This window comes from Aquila chrysaetos, chromosome Z, assembly GCF_900496995.4.
Source record: "Aquila chrysaetos chrysaetos chromosome Z, bAquChr1.4, whole genome shotgun sequence".
Lineage (NCBI taxonomy): Eukaryota > Metazoa > Chordata > Aves > Accipitriformes > Accipitridae > Aquila > Aquila chrysaetos.
Window position 1 is genome coordinate 16,019,007 of NC_044030.1, and position 24,347 is coordinate 16,043,353.

The 24,347-nt window shown below is 48.0% G+C and overlaps 1 protein-coding gene across 9 annotated transcripts; it reads right to left on the minus strand.

The window, feature by feature from the left end:
* Positions 1–617: 617 nt before the first annotated feature.
* Positions 618–24,305, minus strand: TBC1D2 (TBC1 domain family member 2). Of its 9 annotated transcripts, none has more exons than XM_030004593.2 (15): positions 23,883–24,305; positions 21,858–22,025; positions 19,613–20,118; positions 18,823–18,955; positions 17,762–17,903; positions 15,574–15,710; positions 14,786–14,961; positions 13,288–13,674; positions 12,333–12,443; positions 10,510–10,697; positions 8,839–9,309; positions 7,561–7,681; positions 5,242–5,427; positions 4,460–4,581; positions 618–3,190 (listed from the first exon to the last, which is right to left on the minus strand). In XM_030004593.2, exons 3-15 carry the CDS (start codon positions 20,018–20,020, stop codon positions 2,989–2,991), a joined length of 2,784 nt encoding a protein of 927 aa, XP_029860453.1. In that variant the 5' UTR covers positions 20,021–20,118; positions 21,858–22,025; positions 23,883–24,305; the 3' UTR covers positions 618–2,988. The 9 variants fall into 9 exon arrangements, with proteins under 9 accessions (XP_029860453.1, XP_029860454.1, XP_029860455.1 ...); XM_030004594.2 differs by having other exon boundaries at positions 21,858–22,029; XM_030004595.2 differs by having other exon boundaries at positions 21,858–22,029; positions 24,211–24,304.
* Between the last annotated feature and the right edge of the window lie 42 nt (positions 24,306–24,347).

The following is a 24,347-nucleotide window of genomic DNA, read 5'->3' on the forward strand; positions in this document are numbered from 1 at the left end:
TTTAACAAGTAATGTTATGCATACAGCAAAGCTCAGCAAAAGCTGACTCTGGGGTGGAAAGACACCAGTTTTATCCGCTTTATGCACAAGCAGACGGAGCTACTGGGCTGTGTAACCAGGTCAAACTGTTTTCCAACCACAACAGTTGGCCATGGCAGCACAAACTACCCTTGTGCACTTCATGCAGGGGTAACCTCTGTTCAAAGCACCCCCAGCACTAACTGATACTGCAGATCTTGCAGAGGCCTGAGGCCTTGCATAGGGCTCATGACACGAGTTCAGTGCTTTTCAGTAGCCCTAAAGTTTGTGCAGCAGAAGGGAAGTAGAGTAGGGCCCATGAGGACATGCTAGCTTGGCTCCAAGGTGCAGGCCTGCACAGACCTTGCAGATATTCCTGCATCTACCACATTTTAGTAAAGAACAACCACAAGTGGCTGGTTGGCAGTATGACCAGAGGAAATGGCCCTCAGCAAATACAAGTGTGGAGCAAAACCAAGAGCTGCTGAAGACACAACAGAAGAGAAACTTGTAACAACCGTGAGATGTCCTCCCCTTCTGATTTCAATTAAAAATTATTTGCAGAATTTCCCATCATGGACAACAGCTTGGTCGTTATGCCTTCTTCACAAAAGTTTATTTTTTAATGGGTCATCATATATCACATAGACTAATGTTTGTTTATATACTGTAGGCATACATCAGGCTATGGTTCGGTGTAATAAGGCATGTTTCAAATGCCTTTTTTAAAAACCATAAAGGCAGGATGGAAAAAGAGATTTTTAAGCTGTTGCAAAAGGCTCTAGAAAAAATACAATTGTAAGTATACTTCTAATTTCCATGATCTTGATTTAAAAGATAACGCCTTTCAAAAGTCCATTAACAGTAGCAAAAATCTGTATTTGTGTGCACCCATGCACATAACAGTATGAGTAAATTAGATTAGCAGTATCATCTGTAAAGAAAAACCTTTTGAGCTTCTCTAGCTAGGTGGCATCATTTTAAAACCAGTGCATTTTTTTGAGATATTGTGGTAAGACTCCAGTAACATTTTCTTCTCGTCCCACACTTTCAATGTGTGCAGCTCTCAGTGACATGCTTGGGATCTACCTCACTCTTGCTCATCTATCACTCCTCCCAAAACCTCATTTCTACTTTAATTGCTTCCATACTGTGTGGTTGGCCTCCACAGCTCTCTCCCAACACAGAATTTTATAATTCTTTGAAACTGGCTGATTTGTCCAGTTGTGCCCAAGGCAGAGCTGAGGCAGACCATGTGTCTCAGGTGAATAGAGGCTGCTGCTGTTTCCACTAGAGTCTGTGATCTCAGGCTATGGCTCACCTGGCTGAGAACAGTATGGGCTATGAATGCTTCTTTTCCCTTCCTCTGCAAGCACTGACAACTTTATACCACAAGACGTTTAAAGGAGGCATCATCCACTGAACAGGCTTGGGCTCAAGGTCAGTCTAAAAAAAGAAGAGCAGAGCCCCCCTTACAGCAGGGTCTGCTGCATGCTGTCAGTGCCAGCCAGTGTCAGTGCATGCACACCTGGAATAAAGCACCACTCAACCAGAAAGTGGGGCAGCAGGATCTGGCACCACATTGGGTAAAGAAGCTGTATTTTATCTGAAGCACTTGACTCGTCCTGGGTCTGCAGAGGACTGAGCTGCATAGGCAGGGCATCCAGTCCAGTGGATGGGCAAGCCTGGGAGACAGGTAGAAGGCTATCAGACCCCAACCGCAGAGGTAGGCAGGGCATCTCTGTGCTAGACCCATGGAGGCCAGCTCCTTGGTTCAGGGGAAACTAATGTTTTTTCTAAAGACTATCAAGCCGTCTCTTGTGACCTAGCCCAAGTGGTTTGCACATTCGCTCCCAGACTGCCATATTCCATGGGTCAAACACCTTCAATATTGGAAACTCCTACAGAAAAGACCTCTTCCCTCCCACTATGAACGGCAGCCAGAGACAGGGATATCAACATAGAAACCTGGCACAGAAGAAGCATAACTGTGAGGCAGAGAGAGATGGCCACACGCTCACCCTGCCCAACTGTGAGGCGATCAGAAGACCCGGGTGTCCCCAGCAGTCAACATCTCCGTCACACTCTGCTCTGCCTGCAGCCAGGCTGCAGTTGGTTTCACACTGAGATGAAAGCTCCTCTGTGGAGCAAACTCACCTCTGGAAGGCACAGTGCTGACAGGGTCAGGCCAACTCATAGATGGCTCTGCTCAAAGCCAAACAAAGAGCAAAAGTAGCTCCCAGCATTTCCCAGCCAGGCAGGGAGACACAGCTTGTGCTCCCATGGACTTCCACAGGAACCAAAACAAACTGGAGAGGCAACTCCTCTCTCCCACAACCCATTTCACTTGTCCCAGCCTGAGTCCCATGGGAAGATGTTCTCCAGCTCCCAGGACCTCCTGAGGCCCAACGCTCATCTGGAGACAGTGTCATGACTCAGTTACTACAACATTAAACACAGGCTCTCCTGGCAGGCTAGCCACTGAAGGCACCATGCCTTCAAAGAGCCAGTTTCCTTCCTGACCAATTCAGAAGCTTTAGGTACTAACAAGGGAGTGTTCTCAGTTCATTATTTCCAGTGCTTTTACTTGTACACAAAGATCTCTTTCATGCCTCCATCAGAAAAGACAGAAGAGCCCTGCCTGGCTGGGTCTTTTGCACCATGTCAACTTCTGTCATGGTACCACAACTGGTATTTCCCATGGACCTTCAGCTGTAATCCTGAACTGCACAGGACAGGGTGGGCTGAATGAGGAGAAGTACAGAAGAAGATAAAACTCCTTTGACACCTTCTAATCCATTACAAAGCCTGGCTTGGTCCTCAAATGGTCGTATACCAATAGTCTCGCTTCCTGGAGCAGATGAACTCCTGCTGTGACCACCTTTCCCCCTCTGCTCCATCTTTTACAGACAGTTGCTACTGAAGACCTTCTGCAAGGCGTGAGGGAAGTGATGAGGAACTCTGTTTTTGTTAAATCTCTTCTTCCTCTTCACTAACAACCTCCTTCAGGTCCTGAGGCCCCTGCTCTGCTCTCTCTTTTACATAGGCTGCCTTGATCTGTTCCAGCTCACACAGCTCTGCCTCCAGCTCTTCTCTGTGCATCGACCGCCGGTTCCTCAGCACTTTCATGGGGAAGGGATTTAAGTCGTTGAAGGCGATGTTCATCAGCTTCCTGCGATGGAAAAGACAGGTCTGGTGAACCAATTTACTGGCTGTAACGGGTGGTAACAGATACGCCAAGTGCATCCTGGCATAGGCAAAGAGTAGAGCCTCAGATTTCAGCTCTCTGAGCTCAAAAGTCACCAAGCAGCAGAGTCTTCAAGGAATCACAGGCAATTCCTTCTCACACAAACACCAACACAAGCAACGCTTTAAACAGCCTTACACCACCCCACCTTTTAAGGTACCGGTGGCAGGAGATGGTGGATCAGATGCCAATTCTGATCGCCCCTGGGGCAGTGTCCTGGTTTCAACTGGGGTAGAGTTAATTTTCTTCCTAGTAACTGGTAGTGTGTTTTGGATTTAGTGAGAATAATATTGATAATACACTGATGTTCTTAGCTATTGCTAAGTAGTGCTGATTCTAAGTTAAGGGGTTTTCAGTTTCCCATGCTCCGCAAGCAAGCAGGGGTACAAGAAACTGGGAGGGAGCATAGCCAGGACGGCTGACTTGAACTAGCCAAAGGGATATTCCATACCATAGGACATCATGTCCAGTATATAAACTGGGGGGCGTTGACCCGGAGGGGTGGATCACTGCTCAGGCATTGGTCAGCAGGTGGTGAGCAACTGCATTTATCTTTTCTTGTTTTCTTTTGGGGTTGTTTTTTTTTTACATTCATTTTCATTACTATTATTATTATTGTTATTGTTATTGTTTTATTGTTGTTGTTAGTATTATATTTTATTTTCCCTTAGTTATTAAATTATTCTTATCTCAACCCACAGGTTGTGCTTTTTTTCAATTCTCTCCCCCATCCCACTGAGAGTGAGTGAGCGGCTGTGTGGTGCTTAGTTGCTGGCTGGGGTTAAACCACGACAGGAATATTCCTGACGCTGAGCTCTTATGATCACAGAAATCTTCCTCTTTGACACATGTTGCCAATAAAGGTTGTGAGTGGTGCTGTGTTTCCAAATACCCCAACTACAGCTTGAGAGAAACCCAGCAAGTGGCAGCACAATTTCCAGCTGCTGCAAAAAGCAGGCCGGCCCAGACTTTGTAGCCTGCCCTGCTGTAACATGCCTTTGCCCAAGCCAAAAAGACTTTAAGTAACACCTCAAAGGGCAAGCCAAAAAGAGACAAACTGATCCATGTCCCATGGATCTGCCAATGTGCATGCATCTCTCTTAATAGACTGGTCACAACTCTTTTTTATGCTGACCTAACAGGCAAGCAAGAACAAACTCAGGATGGAAGGTTATCTACAACCCACAGTCCTACCTGCCATCCATGATCATTCTCGTGAAAAAGCGTAGGTACTGGTAGATCTCCACACTGTCGTGAATTCTTAGGATTTCCTCCTCATTGTATTTAAAAATCGCAAGAGCATAACGGAAAATCACCTGGAGGGTTGAAAGGTGTTTGAGTTGACAAAGTCTTAGGCAGCTGAGGGACCAGGCCCTTCTGGTGTAAAACATGGGGTGGGGCATATGGCACTTGCAGTATAAGCTGGGCACTGGGCTTCTCCTGCTTGCAAGAGGCTGCATTAGGGCAGGCCTAAAGAAGCACAGTGCTAATGCTAAGAGAATGACTCTCTGTAAGCTAATTTAAAACCCCGGAGCATACCAGGTCCTCCAAAAGGACCCCATAGGGATTTCACAAGGGTTCTCCAGTTCTCCCCATGCACATGGGCAATGCAACACTCATGTTCTGAGATACTAACTCTCTGCCCATCTTCAGTTCCCTGTATCTGTCATACTCTCAGCTGTCCGGGTCACAGAGCAGAAGACACCATGGCCTTTCAGAGAGCTGTTTCATAGCAAGACTACCTGCTAAAAAGTGCCAGGGATACTGTGCACAGTATCAGGGACTAGGTTTGCCTACCGGCAGCAAGTACACAGACAACACAGAGGCTGGAAGGCATCAAGGCACCCCACCAAACAGGCAGGGTAGGACAAGAAGCACAATCCCACATCTCTTTGACACATGTGTATGTCCATCACCCTGCCATCATGTCACAGAGGTGGTGCAGATGGGAGGAAGGCCTAGACTGAGAGTTGCACCTTAGTTCCCTCGTACAAGAAGGCATCCCACACTCGCAGGAGGATGTCGCTGACCAGGCTGTCCACAAAGGCCACCAGAAACCAATTGAAGGTGATGAGTGAGACATCAATCCGATACTGCTCAAAATGAGCCATGAGGTGAGGCAGCTTCTCTGACAGGAAGTCTTTGAAGACTCTCTGATCTACCTAAAGTTGACAAAAAAAGAAAACAATGAAGCCCTAGTCAAGAGCAGTCCTGGTGTTGGAAGAGAGGAATGGGACAGTGGCCCATGCATGCTACGGTAATCACTGGTGCCACCTTCTAGCCTAACCACACCCTCAGAAGAGCAGAGCATCCTTTTCCTTCCAACCCTTCAAAATTACTGAGCAGTGTACTTGTACGCTGTACCCAGTGCAAGGCGTGGAGCTGAAACAGGCCCAACATACAAGCAGAAATACATATATTCTTCTCACTCAGAGGATCATATTCCCTCCCAGCCTCAATGTCTGGAGGGAAAGTGATGCCACATTTTCCCGCATCGGTCTTACTGGGATTTTCTGTGATGTCATGAGCATCCAACTGAATGACAGGGATTAAAACCTGCCCAGGTCTGAATGACTGCACATGGCCCAACAGAATGAACACCTAGCACCTCTGACCAAGCAGGACCTGATCTTCTCACTTAACTTCTCTTCGTGGTCTGATTACTGTCTGTGCTCTGCTTTTGGTTGCATGAGCCGAGACACAGAAATGCAGTTGGTGAGATCCCTGACCCAGGTTTATAAAGGCATCATCTCAGGGAAGCCATAGTTTCAAGAGAGGAAGTGCTAAGGAGCAAGATCATAGTTAGGTCTTCCCCTACACCATACCATACTACTGCCCCAGCTGTGCCAGCCCACTTAGCTACGCCACAGTGGTACAAACCAAACAAGGCGATATGCATGGTCTCTAAAATCTGCAAGAGCTAAACCTTAAGTTTTCCAGCCAACTCAGAGCTTTCACTTTATCAAGCCAGCCCACAAAGCATCACCCTAGATCTTCCTCTTTATGTGGGTCTTGGGTAGACTTTCAAAGTCCAACCATGGGGTCAGGAAGTCTTTCTAAAAAAGGCTCCCTCAGCTGACAGTCTTTTGTCACCAAATGTAGGGGACCCTCTGTGTCTTCAGTCTGCCATGTTTTCCCTGTCAATCACTATTTGTCAAGTATTGAGCACTGGCTATTAAATCTCACAGCTAACACTACCTCCTACTCTGGACAGACATTTTGCTATGCATATTGCCGCTATCTGCTGCTTCCCCAGTCCATGGGTTGGCCTCTCCACCAGCACACCACTGTCCCAGTAAACATTAGTGTATTGGGTCTGACTGAGATGGAGTTAATTCTCCCCATAGCAGCCCTCATAGTGCTGTGCCCTGCATTGGTAGCTGCTTCACTTCTACTAGGCCCTCTGTCCTGGTTTCAGCTGGGATAGAGTTAATTTTCCTTCCAGTAGCTGGTATGGTGTTGTGTTTTGGATTCAGTATGAGAAGAATGTTGATAACACACGGATGTTTTCAGTTGTTGCCAGGTAGTGTTTAGACTAAGTGAAGGATTTTTCAGCTTCTCATGGCCAGCCAGCAAGAAGGCTGGAGGGGCACAAGAAGTTGGGAGGGGACACAGCCAGGACACCTGACCCAAACTGGCCAAAGAGGTATTCCATACCATGTGATGTCATGCCCAGTATATAAACTGGGGGGGAGTCGGCTTGGGGGAGTGGATCGCTGCTCGGGAACTAACAGGGCATTGGTTGTCGAGTGGTGAGCAATTGCATTGTGCATCACTTGTTTCGTAAATTCCAATCATTTTACTATTATTGTCATTTTATTATTGTTATTATTATCATTATTAGTTTCTTCCTTTCTGGTCTATTAAACTGTTCTTATCTCAACCCACAAGTTTTACCTGCTTTTCCTGATTCTCTCCTCTATCCCACTGGGTGGGGGAAGTGAGTGAGCGGCTGAGTGGTGTTTAGTTACTGGCTGGGGTTAAACCACTACACCCTCCTTAAAATAAGTAACTGTGCAATTAATGGGCACCTTCCTTCTGACTAACCTGACCTTCAAGTGATTACTCAGGAATGGTTCCCAACTTTCTAGTGCTGGGGATCAATTTTGCTGCTCCTGTGTGTGCAACAAGTTTGTACTGTCAAGTCTACAACACCTCTGCAATGAAAGGGATTGCAAGATGGTATCACTGTCCTGTGAGAAATCAAACACACTGCAAGCTGACTGCTTGCTTTTAAACCTTTACTGTAAATCACTGTATCAGAGTCCAAGCAGATGTGAGGGTGCCCAGCTCACCTGTGATGTTATCAGTGTGTCACTGTAGTAGTCTGCTGGCATCAGGTTCTCCACAATATGGACTAGGCACCAGAAAGCACTTTCCTCATCTTCCAGGACCAGGAGGGCAACAGCTGCCAATCTGTGATGGACAAGACATGGTGAGGCAATGCAAAACTGCAGGAGGAGACATAGGCCAGCACAGGAACCAGAGAATCCAAGATTCCTCTTGGTGTGTCTCTAGCTCCATGAGTGTCCAAAATACCAAACATGGCAAGGCAGTTAGTCAGAGAGGCAAATGATCTGTTCTCTGGGTTTCTGAAGGAACCATGGGACTGTGATTTTCTTTCCCATGTTCCTCTGTCAGCAAACAGGAAGCATCAAATATGGAACTGGTGCAACAAAGCCAGACTCCCCAGCTAATGGGATGTTCTGTAGGTCTGCTGAAGTTAGCGGTGTGCTGATTTTGGCTATTTCAATACAGGAAAGAGCTCACTCAGAGATACTCCATATTATGTGACACAGCTCACCTTCCCATACACTCTTCTACAGTCCTTACCCCCTTCAGCTTTGACTCACTCCTTTTCAGCCAGACTGGAAAGATGATATCTAATGTCAAGGACTCTCCAGAGAGGAAAACGTCCTTCTGAAGACCATTCAAAGAACAACAGGAATAGCTTACACAGGCTCTCCTCATGTGAAAAGGTCCACCCAGAAATTCCCTTCTTGCAGTTAGTACCTGGTGCCTCTTTTACTTGGCAGCACATTTTTAAGAAGTCTGGTTTTATCTTTGCTACGGCCTTCTTTGGGAAATGAAAGAAGCTTTTAGATTCCCTGAAGCTTCTCTGCTCCAGACAGAACAACCCCAGTTTCCTCAGCCTCTCCTCATGTCATTTGCTGCAACTCCCTTATCTCTAGCACTTCCCAACATTTCCTCCAACTCTTCTTAGCAAAAAGGGGAATCACCAGGGTGTTCTTCTAAGCACATTAAGACTTAGCAATTCAGCCCCAGCCTCATGCTGTTATTCTGAGACTGCCTCACTTTACCTCCTATAGCTGCTCCTTCCTATTCTGTAACCATGGAAATGCCGAATAAGTACATCCTGCTGCTTGCTTGATCCCAGCAACAATACTGGGTGAAAAAAGACACCAAATGCAGAATTCTGCAGGAAAATACCTAGAGCCAGGACAGAACTTGAGAGAGGCAGGAGCCTGCGGTTGCCTGAGTCACAGACTAAAGTTTGTGTCTACACCTTCTCAGTGCTATCCCATGAAAAAGCAGCATACCTGGCTCCTCACCTGTTCAGTCCCTGGCAGTATCCAATGGCAGGATTGTGCCAGGAGAATGCTAGCAACACTCTCCGGAGCTTGGGGATGAGCTGGGAGGTAGGAGAGGAAAAATGTTTGTTGTTGGTCAGTGTGCGAGGCAGGTCAAGCTCAATCTGCCGGCAGGCAGGGTGCTCAGTGCTCTCGCTCTGCCGTAACAGCCGCTGGTAGTGGTCAGGCAGACGGCTGCAGTGCCGGCTGACAATCCACCTCCAGACCCGTTGCCGATGCTCCACTGGAATGCCACTTCGGATCAGGCTTTTCAGCTCTGCAGATGGGCTCAGCTCTCCAACGCTGTTCCACCTGTCACGGAGGGGCTTCTCCACTACTTGCTGGCTCCGCAGGTTGTTTGACTTTATCTCCAGGGCTTGGATTTTGGCCAGAAGTTTCCAGTCCTCAACTTCATAGTCAGGTACAGTCATAAATCCATACTCATCATACTCACTGGAAGAACACAAGGCAGAGGTTAGTTCAAAGGACAGTGCTGGTACCTGCATCAATGGCCACTCACTGCTTGGGGCCATGCCAGCTACAGCCTGCTGCCAGGTTCCTGTCACCCATGGCAGAGCGCGGGTACTCCTCCTTCACTTCTCTTGCAGCTGCATGTGAGAGCCTGCCATGCCCACTGTTTCAGAGCCTTGAGAACAAATGAGAGCCTGCAGCAACAGCACACACACACACAAACTCAAGTGTAACTTTGCGCTGAGCTACAGCCCAACCTCATCAGACCTCTCTCACCTCGCCTGGTCCCCTGCCCCTAAGGGATTATCTAGCTCAGCCTGTGTACCTTCTCCCTGCCATGCCCTAGCACAGAAACTGTTTTGTAGGAAGGGACTGCAAAGGCTCTGGGGCATCAGACCAAAGAACAGAGATCCACAGTACCTTCTGGTGTCTCCCTGTACACAATGCAAATCACCTACTGATCAGAAAACACCAGAAGCACTGATAGTACAGCTCGTTGAAGGTTTTTGTATCATCAGTCCACATGCTGGGATACTTGTAAGACATTATTACATTCTTGACAGAGAGACCAAGCCTGGCCTGGGGGTCTTATCTCCAAAGCTACCTGGAGGACCTGTGAGTCTGACCAGTCAGATGAAATAGAAACTGATACAGAACTGGGGCATTAACTGGGCAAGAAAGTATAAACACAAATGCCAGCATACCAGCAGCGCTGGTGGCAAGGCTCTCTGGAGGTCTCCAGTCCAGCCCCCCTTCACTGCAGGATTGTCCCCAGCATTAGAACAGGGCAACAGTGGCTTTGTATGGCTGGGACTAGAAAACCCCAAAGGATGGAGATCCCCCACCTTCCAGGTGGCCTCCTCTCCTACAGAAGTTTATCCTTATGTCCAATGTTTACCTCCCAGGCATACCATGGCTGTTGTCACTTGCCATACTGTCTGCCACTGCCAAGAAAAGTTTAGCTGTACCATCTTTAATTCCCCTTTCTACAGTGTTATGCTGCTATCAGATACTCGTGGTCTCCACACCACCAAACTAAACAAACTTCCTCAACCTCCACTCCTAGGTCATGGCTCCAAGTCCCTGCTACAGAAATGTCCCTGGATCTTTCTTGCCTGCTTATTCCCCTCCACGGCCAGACTCCTACAAGGGTGTGAATATCGCCGTGCTCTTGCCTCTTACCTTACAGGGTTCAGGTTAAAACTTTCTTCTGCTTCTTCCTTCACATCCCACTGGAGTGCTTCCTGGATGAGGTTCCTCACCAACTCAGCATGGGAGCTGGGCAGGCCAGGCATAGCTTCCTGCAGCTTCCGCAAGACTGTCAGGTATTTGCTCTCCATCTGGCAGTTTCGTGCTTGCAGGCAGGCACACTGATGGGGAAACAAGAGGGAATGAGCTGTCTCATTGATGGTTCTTCCTGCATTGCCACTGCTCTCTACTGGTCTGGTTTGCATGTAAAGTGAAGACTCCTGAACAGCAAAGCACCAGAAAACACATCCAGCAGTTTTCTACAGTCAGCAGAACTGCAGCTATGAATGAATTACCATGTTCTATGAACAAGCACAAGCTGCAGTAGCTAGCATGCAACAGAATTTGCTTATGGAGTGGGAGACCTACTACACCATCACCTTCTTCAGCTACTGCATTACATCAGTGGATGGTCATATCCCAGCCAGCTCGGCTCGGGACACAACCAAAGAGCCACCACTGCAGCTGAGTTCTCTGCAGGCTTTTTCCCTACTCCTCAGACAAGTTCTCTACCCCACATTGAGCTGTATCCTGATAGAACACCTCTCCTAGGACTGAACTATGACTGTACCATTTTCAGGATACACGGTAGCACCACAGACAAGGTGAACACATGCCCCTCAGTGACCTCAGTCCCATGGCACTGGTACACAATGTTTCTCAAGCACATGAAGCCCAACTGAGTTCAAACAGCAGGACAGTCCTTGCCACCACCATACTCCGGGGCACACAAAGCAGAAAAAAGGAATGAGGACTGTTATTCCCCACTCCATAAGTGGGGAACTGAGGCCACACAGGTGACAAGACTCGGCCAATCTCTCACAGGAAGCTTAATGAAGACTCCTGGTCAGTGGGAAGTGGCAGTTGAAAACAAAAACGCAACAGAAACCACAGAGAGAATTAGGCTGCCTATAGAGGGGGCAGAAAGGAGAGTGGGGTACTGTCATATTGCCACTTTAATCAGCATTTTGCCTCCCATTGGGCATGTTGGTCTGATTACTTCCTTTCTGAACGTTACAAAAGTTTCAAGATCAGAGAATGGCAGTAAGTTATGAGGTAGGCAGGGTTTCAAATGACTAGAAAGCAAGATGTAAGAAAGGCAATAACACTTCAGAAGCAGCTTTTTGCCCTGTTCCAGAATCCAAGACTGTGGAGACATACCTTAAAACCCAGGGAAGTAAAACCCAGGGAAAACCCACAGAACAAATGCCAGCACACACCTGGGGAAGTGGTTCAGGACAAGAAGGTAGGATTAGACAAGTCTGAGAGTAACCAGGTTATGCACACTTACAAGGCTAGAAATAAAAACAGAGCTTATGAAAACGTAAGAACTCTGATCTAGCTGCAGGACCTGAGAGTGCTGCCACCTGGCAGTGCCAAGCCTAGTAGAGAAATCAAGACTAGATGGAGCCACAGTTTAGTCAGTCTGCCAGGTCTCAAGAAAATTTTCTGATTCCCTACACATAGTGTTGGTTTTTTATTTGTATCCAAAAGCATAGCTGAAATGCAGAATTCTGGGTTAAGTTTCAGCATCTTTAAGACCGAGCTTTGCAGGTATTTTACTTTTATTGAAGAATGAAAATGATCACGTCTAATTTAGGAACAACACAAAGCAGAAAAAAAAGTCACACTAAAAACACACATCGGGAAGAAAGCTTATTCCTGGTGTGTTTTGGACCAAAATCCATTCCAGTGACAACTTTGGAAAGAAATTAGTAACAGCTCTCACCAAGGAAAAAAAAGTCATTTTGCCTTACCTTCATCAGAAGGGCTTTTTCATTCTCAGCAACACTTGTCCAGAGTCGAGTAACCTGGTGGATCTCCGAGTTGAGAAATTGGTTCTGGGTTTTGTATGCATCAATATCATCCTGCCACAAAGCAAAACAGTAACACAAAGAGAGTTCTTGAGGGGCTTGGAATCCACTCCCCGTTCAGGGACCTCAGGTGTGGATTGTGTTAAGGACAAGAAAATATGTCAACAATTTTGTGTTCTGGGGAGAAGACAGGACTCACCAGGACAAATATTGCCTACAAAGGAAATCAAGGCACAACATTAAATAGGAGTGTCGTGCATAGACAAGACACTTGAAAATGCTAAGCGCACTGCACGTACATGCTTACAAAACACAGAGACATCCAGGTGATATAAAGCTAGAGAAGCACCTAAATAAGATGAAGAATATATGTGTTCTGTTCTATTTTTTTTTAAAACTGACACAAATCTCAGCCCCATGGCTGGCCACAAAAACAAACACTCTCCCACAATGCAATAAGTGGCTCTTGTGGCAATTCTCAACCCCACACTAACTGGTCGTTATAACTGTGTATATAGTGACATACCACAGGCTGGATCTGAAAGAACCAGGATGTATTGGGAAACTGTTGGCAAGAGGGAAACACAGAGGAAAAAGCTAGTGATGGCAGCAAGTGAGTCTGCAGCTGTGAAACAAAAGAAGACCAAAGAAAGATGGAGGCATTGAATGGTGACAGGAAGACAAACAAAACAGGCTCTGAGCTAAAGCTGAAACTGATCCAGATCCTTTTGAGCACCCTATTGGTATCAGGTGAGCCCCTTCCAGCCTGTCTCTGGTTTGGAGACAGATGGAGCAACTAGCAGAAGTATATTCTGTGGTTCCAACAAGGAACGCCCTCCCACTGAACCAGAGGACACAGAAATAGGAGCCCCCAAATGACCTGTGCTGTCTCACACACCTTCAGGTGCTCAATCTCCTCCTGCTGCTTATACAATGTCTCTGCAGTGATAGTGTTGGCTTCTTGCAGGGGGTCAGACAGCTCTTGGGCCATCTGCTCTGTCAAGGCCATGATGACTTCCTGTTTGGCGTGGTTCTTCTCCATCAGAAGCTGCACGTGCTCCTTGAGTTCCTGGATGTGGCTGTCTCTCAAACTCAATATCTGCTCCAGTTCCTTCTTTTCTTGCTCAAGAGCTTCCAGTCGACTGGTGAGATCTGCGATTTGTCTCACTTTGTGGCGCACCAGCTCCAGCCTGTCCTTATCTTCAGCTGCAGTGAGATACATGCTAGATACTCGCTTCTCCTGCTGTGCTGCCTCTAGCGCTTTATGGAGAAGTTTAACCAGCTCCTGGAAAGGGAATGCAAAGCCATTACATCACAGTGCGGCCCAGGGCAATGGCAGCACGGACAGCACAGCCCCAACCAGTAATGAGTGAACAGTGAAGGGTCCTCAGGATCTTAAAACCGACTCATTTCAGAAGCAAAACTGCACGCAGCAATCTTGAAATCACAATGTTTCCCCAACAGAGAAGCTCTGCTCTCAGAGCTAGGCCTGAAAGGCCTCTGCAGCATACCACAGGTTACTTGACTTTAGGTGGATTGCTAACAGACAAGCTGCTGCTCACACTGTCTGAATTCTGACTTTCTAGTCATCCTTCTTGGGAGACCCAGCAGAGACCACAGAAGCTGGAGATCTGGTCAGCAGTGTGGTAAAATAGGAGGGATGGAAATAATGCAGTCTGCATCCATCTGTGCTACAAGAAGGAAACTCCCTCTGCCAGAGTCCTCCCTTACTCCATCCCACATGAAGGCACAAAAGCTTGTTGCAGCAACATGCTGCTGATCCAGACTCTGCCACCTCAGCCATTTAAGGAAGCAAACCAAGCATGCAACTGATTGCCCACCATGGGACCTGGCTCTCCTGCCTCTTCTGCTGGAAGAGCTACCAGCATCATTCGGGGAGAGCCTGGCATTGCTCCATGCTTGTGAAGAAAAACAGTACCATTCAGAAAAGGCAGCCCTTGCAGTCAGCCATGTGCTGACTTCTACAGTCAATCACCTCTTAATGGTGGATTGCTGTTCAAAAAGCATGACGTGCTGTTAACAGCATGACTCAGCCTGGCAGTTCCTGCCAGTGTCACGGTACATGTTGAGGACTGTACTTCACACATTCACTCAGCAATTGAGATGGACCAGAAAGACACCTGAAGAGCGCACTTGGATTTGTTTTACCTCCCATTTCCAGCCCTTCCGCTAGCTGCACTTCCTAGCACTGGGCACATTCTCCCTTGCACTGGGCACAATCAAGCACATAAAAAGGGGTAACACCAGCAGCTTCAACTGGTCCCCAGTGAGTACCTGCTGAGCACTTCTCAGCCTAACACCAAAGTATAAGGGAGTCCCTGTGACCAGTCTCAGGGCCCTGCCCTTAGAAGCAGCAGACTCTTCGCTACACTCACCTTCTGTGACTTGACTTCCTCTGTGAGTGTCAGGATCTGTTGCTGTAGGACACTCACTTTGTCCATTGGGTTCCTCTCCCTGGACACTTCTTCAGGCAAGCCTGGTAAGCCACTGTTCATCCATCTGGCTTTCCTAACCCAGTTCATCCTTCCATCTTCCGGGATCCCCTCCTTAACTGAAGGGAAGTAGGGTTAATTTACACAGAATTGGGTTGCTACTATGAACTCCCGAGTCTTCTGGGGGGGGGACTCACAACAGCTCAGCAGAGAAGACTGACACACAGGACAAGGAAAATTGACCTGCTGGGATCCACAGAGTTGAAGCACAGACAGTAGGGATCAGCCACAGGTACCCCCAGAATAAACAAACCCATGATGTTTTATGGTACCTGTTAACCCAGCTGGCACCCCACCCATCTAACTTGCACACAGCAATTGCAAGCTACCGTTGCAGAGAGGTAACTTCCCAAGCATGCAGTGGAGCTGCTAAGCTTAGCCTGTGACCATGCAGCAATTTAACTTCTACCTCAAAGAAATACCAGTATGGGCTAGCACCATGGATGGTATTTTTGCCTCTGCAGAAGTTTCCAGAGATAGGAGATAGACAGACGCAGCCTGAAGCAGAGCCAAAAGAATCAGTCTTGTGCCAACACAGGAAGGGACCTGAGACAATGTGATAGAGTTTTCATGTCTCATGACAACTTGCCATCCTCTCCCTCCCTTTCCTGCCTACTCCCTGCTAGAAGGCATCATACTCAGACCAGCTCACACAGCTCAGTCACAAGCACCTGCACACCCTGCCTCCACTTCTGCTTCTTGCTCCTCATCCGGGTTCTCAGGATGCTCCTGGAATTCACTGAAGCTAAAGACGTTCCCATTGTTCCCCCAGAGCTGCTTGGAGCCACAGATATTGTAGACAGTGTTTCTAAAACAAGAAGAGATCAAGACAGCCTAGTTAACAGAAGTCATGATCACTGCAGTCAGTGCATATTCAAATTATTCAACGCCTTACCTCTTCTCATATCCCATCCCTCCTCCCAAAACCTACCTCCTTCATGTGCTGAGAAAATGAACTGTTCACGGCACTGGTGGATCTGAGGGGAGCAAGGCTGTAACTGATGTAAATCAGGAAGGTGCCACAAAATCAGTACCAGAAATGTAAATCAGCTGGACATCTTTCCCCATGTGCTTGAGCCCTGTATATAAATGCATCAGGCTGGACAGAGGGATCAAAGGTAACAGGAGACCAACCATGTTGCTCCCTTCTTCCCTTTTCTTAGCTCGCTGTGGAAATCCCCAGTTGCCAAGAAAAGCTCAGCTATCTCCAGCACAGCCAAAACTGCCACAATGATCACATCTGAAGCAGCCATAGGTCCTGTGCTCTGAACCACATTTAATAATCTTGCCACAACAAACTCAATAGACTTTGATGCAGTAAAGAGATTCAGGAACAAAATTGCAATCAGACCCAGAACCAGTTTGTTACAGCTGCTGCTATCAGATATTGCCAGAAGCACTAAGAGCTGACTTTAAGCATCATGCAGGACCATAAATGCACAACTATTTTCTGTGAAACCTATGCAGGAAAGGGAGACAGTTGCCTATCTCTATACAGGTCTTTTCCCTTCTCCTCTTGTGTTGTCCATTGGCTAAAATAAAACAAGCTCCTTGTTTTGAGATCTACAAAAGACTCGGCATCAGCTACTTCCTAACTGTAAATGAAGTTGGCATTTAGATTTTGTTCTCCTTTTGCCTTGTTACTGTAAAGCTCCACAGCAGAAAAGCAGACATTTCTGACCTCAGGGAACATATTGGCACATAAGATCAACAGACCTTCATTCCTTGTAGTCTGCAGTTGGCATTCATCCAGCTTTCCTTGTTTTCTCTACCTTATGCTGTACTTTGTTTTTCCTCTGAGACATCAGCAGCTCAGGGATCTGATGAACTTAGCTGAAATCAGACACGCTACACTTATGAAGACCCAGCCTGATAGTAGCAGAGCCTGAGGAGCAATACAATTTGAAGCTGGAAAAAGGCAATTGTTATTCAAGCTAGCAAAAGCAACACTGGGGAGGGGGGAGGAGAGATGATCATATTATTTTTTAATCAAAGGGAGGAGGAGAGAATGCATAACCTGCAAAATAGTACAGCTGACGCTGATCCTCTTTGGTCCATGGTGGATCTTTCTTCCTATCGGCATCAGATTGTAGCCACAGTAGCGGTAGTGAAAAACTACAGCCAACCTCACCACCAAAAACATCTGGCAGGTGCCAGGCTACTTACCACACTTGTGGCCACTTACACATTTTTGGTTATATGTAAATAACTGACTAGGACATACTTATGAGATATTGATGGGGGTTGTCTTTGTGCAACTGTAACTGCCCAAGGCTTGTAACTTGTAGCCCAGATGGAGCTACATGTTGCAACTGCAGATAGCTGCATCATTGTAGGCAGTGGGAATATTCACATACTTGAAACTCAGCAAGGAGTAGCAAGCTGTGCAGTGTCAGGCCATATTACAGGCTCAAGCACCTTTTACTTGGAGTTCCTGCTTTAGAGAGTGCACTACATTCAATGTTCTCTGAAACCACTGGAAAGTGCTAGTGGGCTTCTATCACTAGCCTACAGAGTACAGCTCAACCTGCCCGTGTGCCCTTCCAAGAGGGATGTGCAGATGCATCGCAGCAGGCATGCAAACTACTACCTATACTGAAGAAAGCTTAACCAAGCTCTAGGTCTGCCACTAGGATCTTTGCTAAGAGAGCTAGGTGATGTGAAATGCATTGGAACAGGGGGATGTGAAAGACCCTCTGGCAGGAAGTTTACTTTCGCCTGGAACATCCTTCAAAAAGCTGCTTCACAATTTTTCTACTTAGGCAAGAGTCCCATTTCACGCAATACGTGACAGGCAAGGAAGGCACAAAGTGGCAGGCCAGCACAACAACTGCACTGCAGCTCTGCTCATGCACTTACTGTATCTCTGTCCAAGGGTGCTTAAGTGAGATGTTCTGCAAAGCAGTAGATGTTTGGGGTGCAGGCAGAGACGCTGCCTTTAAACCCACTGCCTCTGTTGGTGTTTTCACCGGAGGCAGAAAGTCTTCATTGTCAACAACATCTATGTGAAAACAAACCAGGACACAGAAGCAAGTGAACAAGACAGAATTCCATTGGACTTTGGCTCCTTCATGTAATTTGAGAGCTGTACATTTTACTACAGGTATACATTCCATGTTCAACTGGTCAGGTGGAACAGGGACAGTAGAACAGGTGTCCTTAGTTTTAGGTCAGATTACGGAAGGTTCTGTGTACAAATAGAGTCATTTATTCATGGAGAATCAAGTGACTTCAACCATTTGTATATGAGAATGACTAATCCTAAAGAATCAAACTTTAATGACCTAAAGGAACAAGGAAGGGAGCTGTTGCTGTTCTTTTCCCCCATCCCAAACAGTGTTTGATAGTTTTAATGTGCAGATAACACTCCACAAACACAGTTTGTTACCCAATTATTGCCTGCTGTAGCAAAATGCCAAAGTACCCAGAACCTTTTAGAGCAGACACTTACTAGGGAGGCGGTTATTGTTTCAAACAAAATGTGCATCTAGTCATAACTAAACAGGTGGACACACTGCTTGTGCCTTCCCCGACCCACCAGCCTGTGTACTCCCACTGCTAGGAATGCACACCTTAATCCCACCACCGCTGAAAAAAACTTGCTTCCTGTAGATTTCACAGGCCTCGCAAGAGGAAGGGGATATACCACATGTACACACCTCACATGCATGAGGAAATTCAAGAGGGAATTCATGATCATAAGATACCTGAGCATCTCCAACCACATGCTGTGGATTAGGAGACAGCCCATTCACATTCATCCATAATAAGGCCATAAGTTCCAAACATCAACCAAGCATTGATAGTTGGCACCTGCATTTAAAAACCTGGCCAAAACTTCTGCCCACTTACAGATGAGGAGCACCATTCATCACTGGGGGGCCGAAAGCAAAAGAAAGGCTGACATATGCAACACCTACTTGTTCTGCCAGTCAGAGGTTCATTCACAAGCTGGGAGCTGCCCACAGGAAATCTGCTCTGAGCGTTGCAAAATTCCCAACGTCTCATTTGTAGCTGCTGCAGCCAGTACATCATTGCCTGTTTGCTGATTGCCTAACATAACACAAAACAGGAAGGGGAGGGAAGTAATCTCATCAGCATGAGACACATCCTGAAGAACTGACCACAACTTTGCTGCCCAAGTCAGCAGAAATAAAGGCCAGCTGTGCCAAGCCTAAGCTATATCCTCTGGTCCTAACACTGATTTGGGAGGACAAAGTAAATCTTAAGCACAGCCTTAGTAATGGAACCTCAGTGGACCACTGACCTCATCTTAAACTTTAAACATTACTACGCTCCAAGGCTAAGCAGGAATGCCATGATTATTTTAGCCAGGAATCACCCACAGAGCTTCTTAATAGCAATTTTCATAGAGATAAAAATCTAGCAAAGGTTCCTGCTGGAGCAACCATTTTAGACAGGGGAGCTCATTTCTGTTCAGCAAATTACATGTGGACTGCAGAACTTCTCAATGATTTTAATTCAGCACCCAGTTCGGCTTTTACTCCTATTCTGTTAAACAGTGGCCATCTCACGAGTAATGGAGTCCCAGTCTTGCCAAAACAATGCAAGTAATTTAGGTCCAAATGGTAACAGTCCAGGCTGGGAGGACTAAAGTGAAACTCAGCTAAGAGGTATCTTAGCAGCAATGTGTCTGTCCTGATTGGAAATGTTTCGTAACAGCTCCCACAAGAAGATGCTGCCCCTTACCTTCAAAGTAAAAACTCTGCTTGGTGTTCTGATCTCAAAAACCCCTTCCCCATTTTCCGCCTTGCAGTCAAAGCTGGCGCTGGAAAGATCAACAGACCCCAAAGGGTTGATGTCCTGTGCAGTTCTGTAGTATAATAAATTACATTTGTTTTCATCGTAAAAGAACCAGCGAGACTTCCAGGTCTTAATTGGCCCCTTGATGCCCAGCTTATTTAAATAGCCACAGAGTTTTTTCCTGGATGTTTCTCTGCTGGGTTTCAGCTGTACGTTTTCCAGTTCTCCAGAAGAGGAAAGCATGTCCTTCTCTTTCACTGAGGCTCCATCGCTGCTGTTATTGTCTGGATTTGACTCCACTAAATTGCCTGGAGCGGCAAGGGGACAAGCTCCGCTTTCTGGTCCTTTTTTCATCTCTTTCAGGAAATACACTCAGAATCAGATTGAAACAGGAAATTCTCCAGGTAAATAAGCAACAGCAGATCCCAACTATATCATCATTGTTGTAGAACCTGCAGCAAATGAAAAAAGAGGAATAAGCTGAAGTCTGGCACACAACAAAAAACATTCCCTAGCTTTCAAACTGCCCAGCAAGATCTCTGACTTCTATTTTTGGTCATTGCTTCCTGCCTTCCTCAGCTCAGATGACCTCTATATGTCTGTTTTCTCCCTTTTCCATTCCTAAATTAGCGTGGACTAGCAGCCAAGGAGCAGTACCACAATCTCTTGAGTGAAAAATAAGTACAGTATGTGGGCATACCAAATCAATAGTGATAACCAGGGCATTTGGAGCCACAGACAACAATGTTAAGTAACAGTTGCAGAAAACATGGCAAGATAACAAGCTCAAGGAGGGGGGACACATAGTCCAGTCAAGGGATTTCAGGTAAGTGTACCCCGGCATTTCTACTGAATTTTCAGCTAATATTTTAAACCATGGTGTCTGGAGAAAAAATCCAGGCTTATGCAGCATCTTTATAAATCATTTGTGTCAGTTGAGGATTGCTGTTAAAAAGCCTGTATGCCATGTGTTAGGTCTCCATTCAGTAGGCCTCATATGATGGACTATGCACCAGAGAGAGTAATTCTGTGATCCTTGCAAAAGAGACTTGGTTGCTCAACAGCCAAAGTAACCTGCTGTGTTCCCAAGAGGAACACAATGTGCAAGAGAAACAGAAAAATAAGGCTAGAAGGGATCTGTGGAGATCTCTAGACCAACTTCCCTCTCAGAGAAGGGGCTTACTTCAAAGCTGTAGTCAGCTACTCAGGTCCACATTCAGATGAATTTTGATCATATACAAGGATGGCAATTCTGCCACGTTTCTGGGCACTTTTTCAAGTGCTTAACCATATGACAGGTGTGATTTTTTGCTCAGAGCTGCAGACACACATGGCCCTTGTATAAAGAAAGCTAACAACACTCCAGAAAAATACTTATAAATATTTTCTTGCATTTTTTTTCTTAAGTAAAAACATGGTTTAAAGATCAACAAATGTTAAGGCTACCAGAGACTTCAGTTCAGACACTAACGTACCTGAAGCAAATATGTAAGCAAATAAATTGTTGCAGTGTTAAGTTAGTGGGAATCCAACTGCAGACACAAAACTGTTGAACATGAAGCCAGCTGTGTGACAGCAGGAGAATGAGCACAGAGATTAATACAGTGGAGCACACAAGAGATGTTGCCCAAGCTCACGCTCTTGGGAACAACTTATCCTCATGACTGAAAGAAGCCTCAACCCATCCTAGTGCTGGCTAAGCCCCATCACACTTATTGCTCCCCTTTCCTGATCCCACATTAGCTTCTTAGACAACTATAGATAATATTCACTCTTTTTGGAAAGCTACTTAACTTCTTTTAGTTCACCCCCCTGACACCATGATCCTGCTGCTTGAACGCGTTCACAAATGTCAGGAACAAGCACCCTTCATCAAAGTGCTGCCTCAGCTAAGCTTCTGAAACACCCAAAAGCTTCATTTCCAAGCTAATTTTGCCTGGCACAAAGGAACCATCATCAGGAGGAAGAAGCAGTCTCAACCCTCCCCAACAGACCCTGTGACTTTTATGACAGTACCAGCATAATGACCTCCTGTGCCATCTGAAGACTCCATCACACTTCTATATCTTGCCAGCGTGATGGTCCATAGGCCCAGACTGTGAGCAGGACCAGCATTTTGGGTTCAAGCACCAAGTTATAAGGAGTCATGGCAGATCTGCATTACAAAGCACTCTAGAGGAGAAGATCTCACCTCCTTAAGAGAAGTGGAGAGATGCCCCTGGAAGTCACCGTCTGCTGGCATAGAGCTACTGCTGCAGGCACCACCAAGCAGGTAACCACAGCCTCCAAAACAAATCCAACAGCAACAGAAGAGGGGCCTCTGCCTCAAGTTTCCTTCAGTCCAGTCGCTGCCTGGGAACTGTCTGAAAGAGGTATTTAGCTGAAAGCAGCTCTGACACTGACTCACCAATGAAAAGTGAAGATCAGGGTGAACCCTTCACAGACCCTTCTGGGGCTGCTGGTGTGAGCAGCACAAGGCAGGCCCCCCGCCCTCCCCCCAGCGCCGCAGAAGCACCTCCCAGCCCAGCTGCACGGCGCTTGGGCACAAGCCAAGGCTACTGGAGCCTGGCACGGGTCTGCGCTGCCCGGCGCCACTGGGGCGGACCCTGGCACCACTTGTACCGCCCGGCCCGGGGCGGGGGGACCTCAGTGCCGGGCTGGGGAGGGCATCCGGGCCGCTGGCCGGAGGATGGCGGCGGTGGGGTGGTGGCGGGGGACCCGCAGCCCCGGCCGGGGGTACCTGCCCCGGCCGCCGCCCGCCGCGCTTCCTGCCGGGCCGGTCTGCCGGCGGGGCGGGGCGCGGCGCGGCGCAGCCCGGCCCGGGGAGGGCGGCAGGGACGGAGCAGCGGGGCGAGAGAGGTGCGGGATGGAGGACGCCAGCTGCAGCTGCGGAAAAAATAATAAAAAGAGGACATTTCAGCCGGGTATCGGGAAGGAAATGGTTCACCGGGGCGATGCGGCACACTGAAAGCAAGCCCAGAGGGGGACAGCTCATGGGCTGGAGGGGACCGGCAGGTCCCATCTGCTAGGAGGGATGTGCCCCAAGCCTGCAAAACCGCGGGGGCAGTGGATACAGACCCGCTGCTCACCAGACCCCACAGTGCGAGAGCCAGGGCCATGCAGTCAGCTGGGGCAAATCGGATAAGGCAAACAAATTTCACACAGTAAAAACGGTGGTACTTGGTGCCACAGGAGATTGGAGGCTGCTTGGATCAAGCAGGGCCAAAGGGTCTAGACCGACCTCTGAAAAGGCCTCCAAAAGAGGTATTGCAGGCAACAGGGGTGTCAGAGACTGCCCTAACCCAGTGGCACAGGTCCTGAAGGAGCACAGGGGGACGGGGCGCATGGCACAGCCAGTCTCGCACGCACTCTGGCAGCTGCCTCTCCTCCTGCCAGTGCTGCCAGGCCCTGCTGGGCTTGGCAGGCGCTGGGCTGGCCTGGGAAGTCACTTCTTACGCCCTGTCCCCAGGATAAGGAGTCTGTACGGCTTTGACTTTCTCCGCATGCAGCAATAGCTGAGCCTTGATGACACAACTCGCTTCTGTTGGTCTCAAGAAACCCCTCTCTGAGTTTAGCCAACTTTACAGTTTTATCACCAACTTTAGCCAAGTTCAGTACCTGAGCAGGAAGAAGCAAAACTGCCCAGTCTGGCAGCCCATCCTTCCACTGACCTAAGTTCCCAAACTGTAGCACACGTGAAGATGATTACAGCATGCAAACTCTACACATTTCCAGCCAAAACCAGCTTCACCCAAATTCGGCCTGCACAGCAGGTGGCCATTAGACTGGATCAGCAATGATGGAATCTAGCTCCGCTAGGCAGATGGGGAAAGTGTGAAGGCTATACTTGTGGTTGCACAAAGTCCTTCTCCTCTCTGAAGCCTGAGCTGCCTTCTCCTCCCCCTTGTCTGCAGCTGGAGGGAGAGGACCAAGTGTGACAAAAAGGGTGGTATCAGGGCAGCACTGGCCTGTCTCTGTGTAGGCTGCCCTGGAAGCGCCTTAAAAGTCTCATCTGGATTTCATCAACTGGTTAGTACCAGCACGGCTGCAAAATAACCATGCTGCTCCCACTGTTACCTTATACCCTGTCACCACACAGCACAGGCATATGCAACCACACAGGGAACTGAGCTGGTGAAAAATCAAAGCACTGGTTTTGTTGTCTATACCGCAACCCCACATGGCTTCCAGACCCAGCCCACGCTGCGTAACTCACGGAGGGGAAGGTGGTTGTAGAACCAGCAGCAAAGGCAGCGCAGGAGGAGCGTGGGGGTGCCTGCCATGCGGCCACCACAGATCTGCCCGCTCCACGAGGGTCCCAGTCTGACACGGGTCGAAGTGCCGGCTCCTGGCCCCGCACAGCCGCCTGTGCCACGGCAAGCCCGGAGAAATGCCCGGGGAGGGGCTCAGCAGGAGACCTGACAGGAGCAGCAGGTGACAGTAAGCGATCCGCACCGAACACGGGCGACACTGCCAGCTCGGCCTGGCGCTGGCAGCATTGCCGCGCACAGCACCTTCCGGTGGCAGTCCCCCCCAGCCCGTACCAGGAAGGCTCTGATGCCCGCAGGAGCCCTTGGGAAGGGTTTGATGGGAAGCCGCGGTGCGGAGCGGGAGGTGGCGGCTGCCCGGCCCGAGCAGACCTCGCTCGCGCTCCTCTGAGGTGCCGCTCCCCCCCAACCCC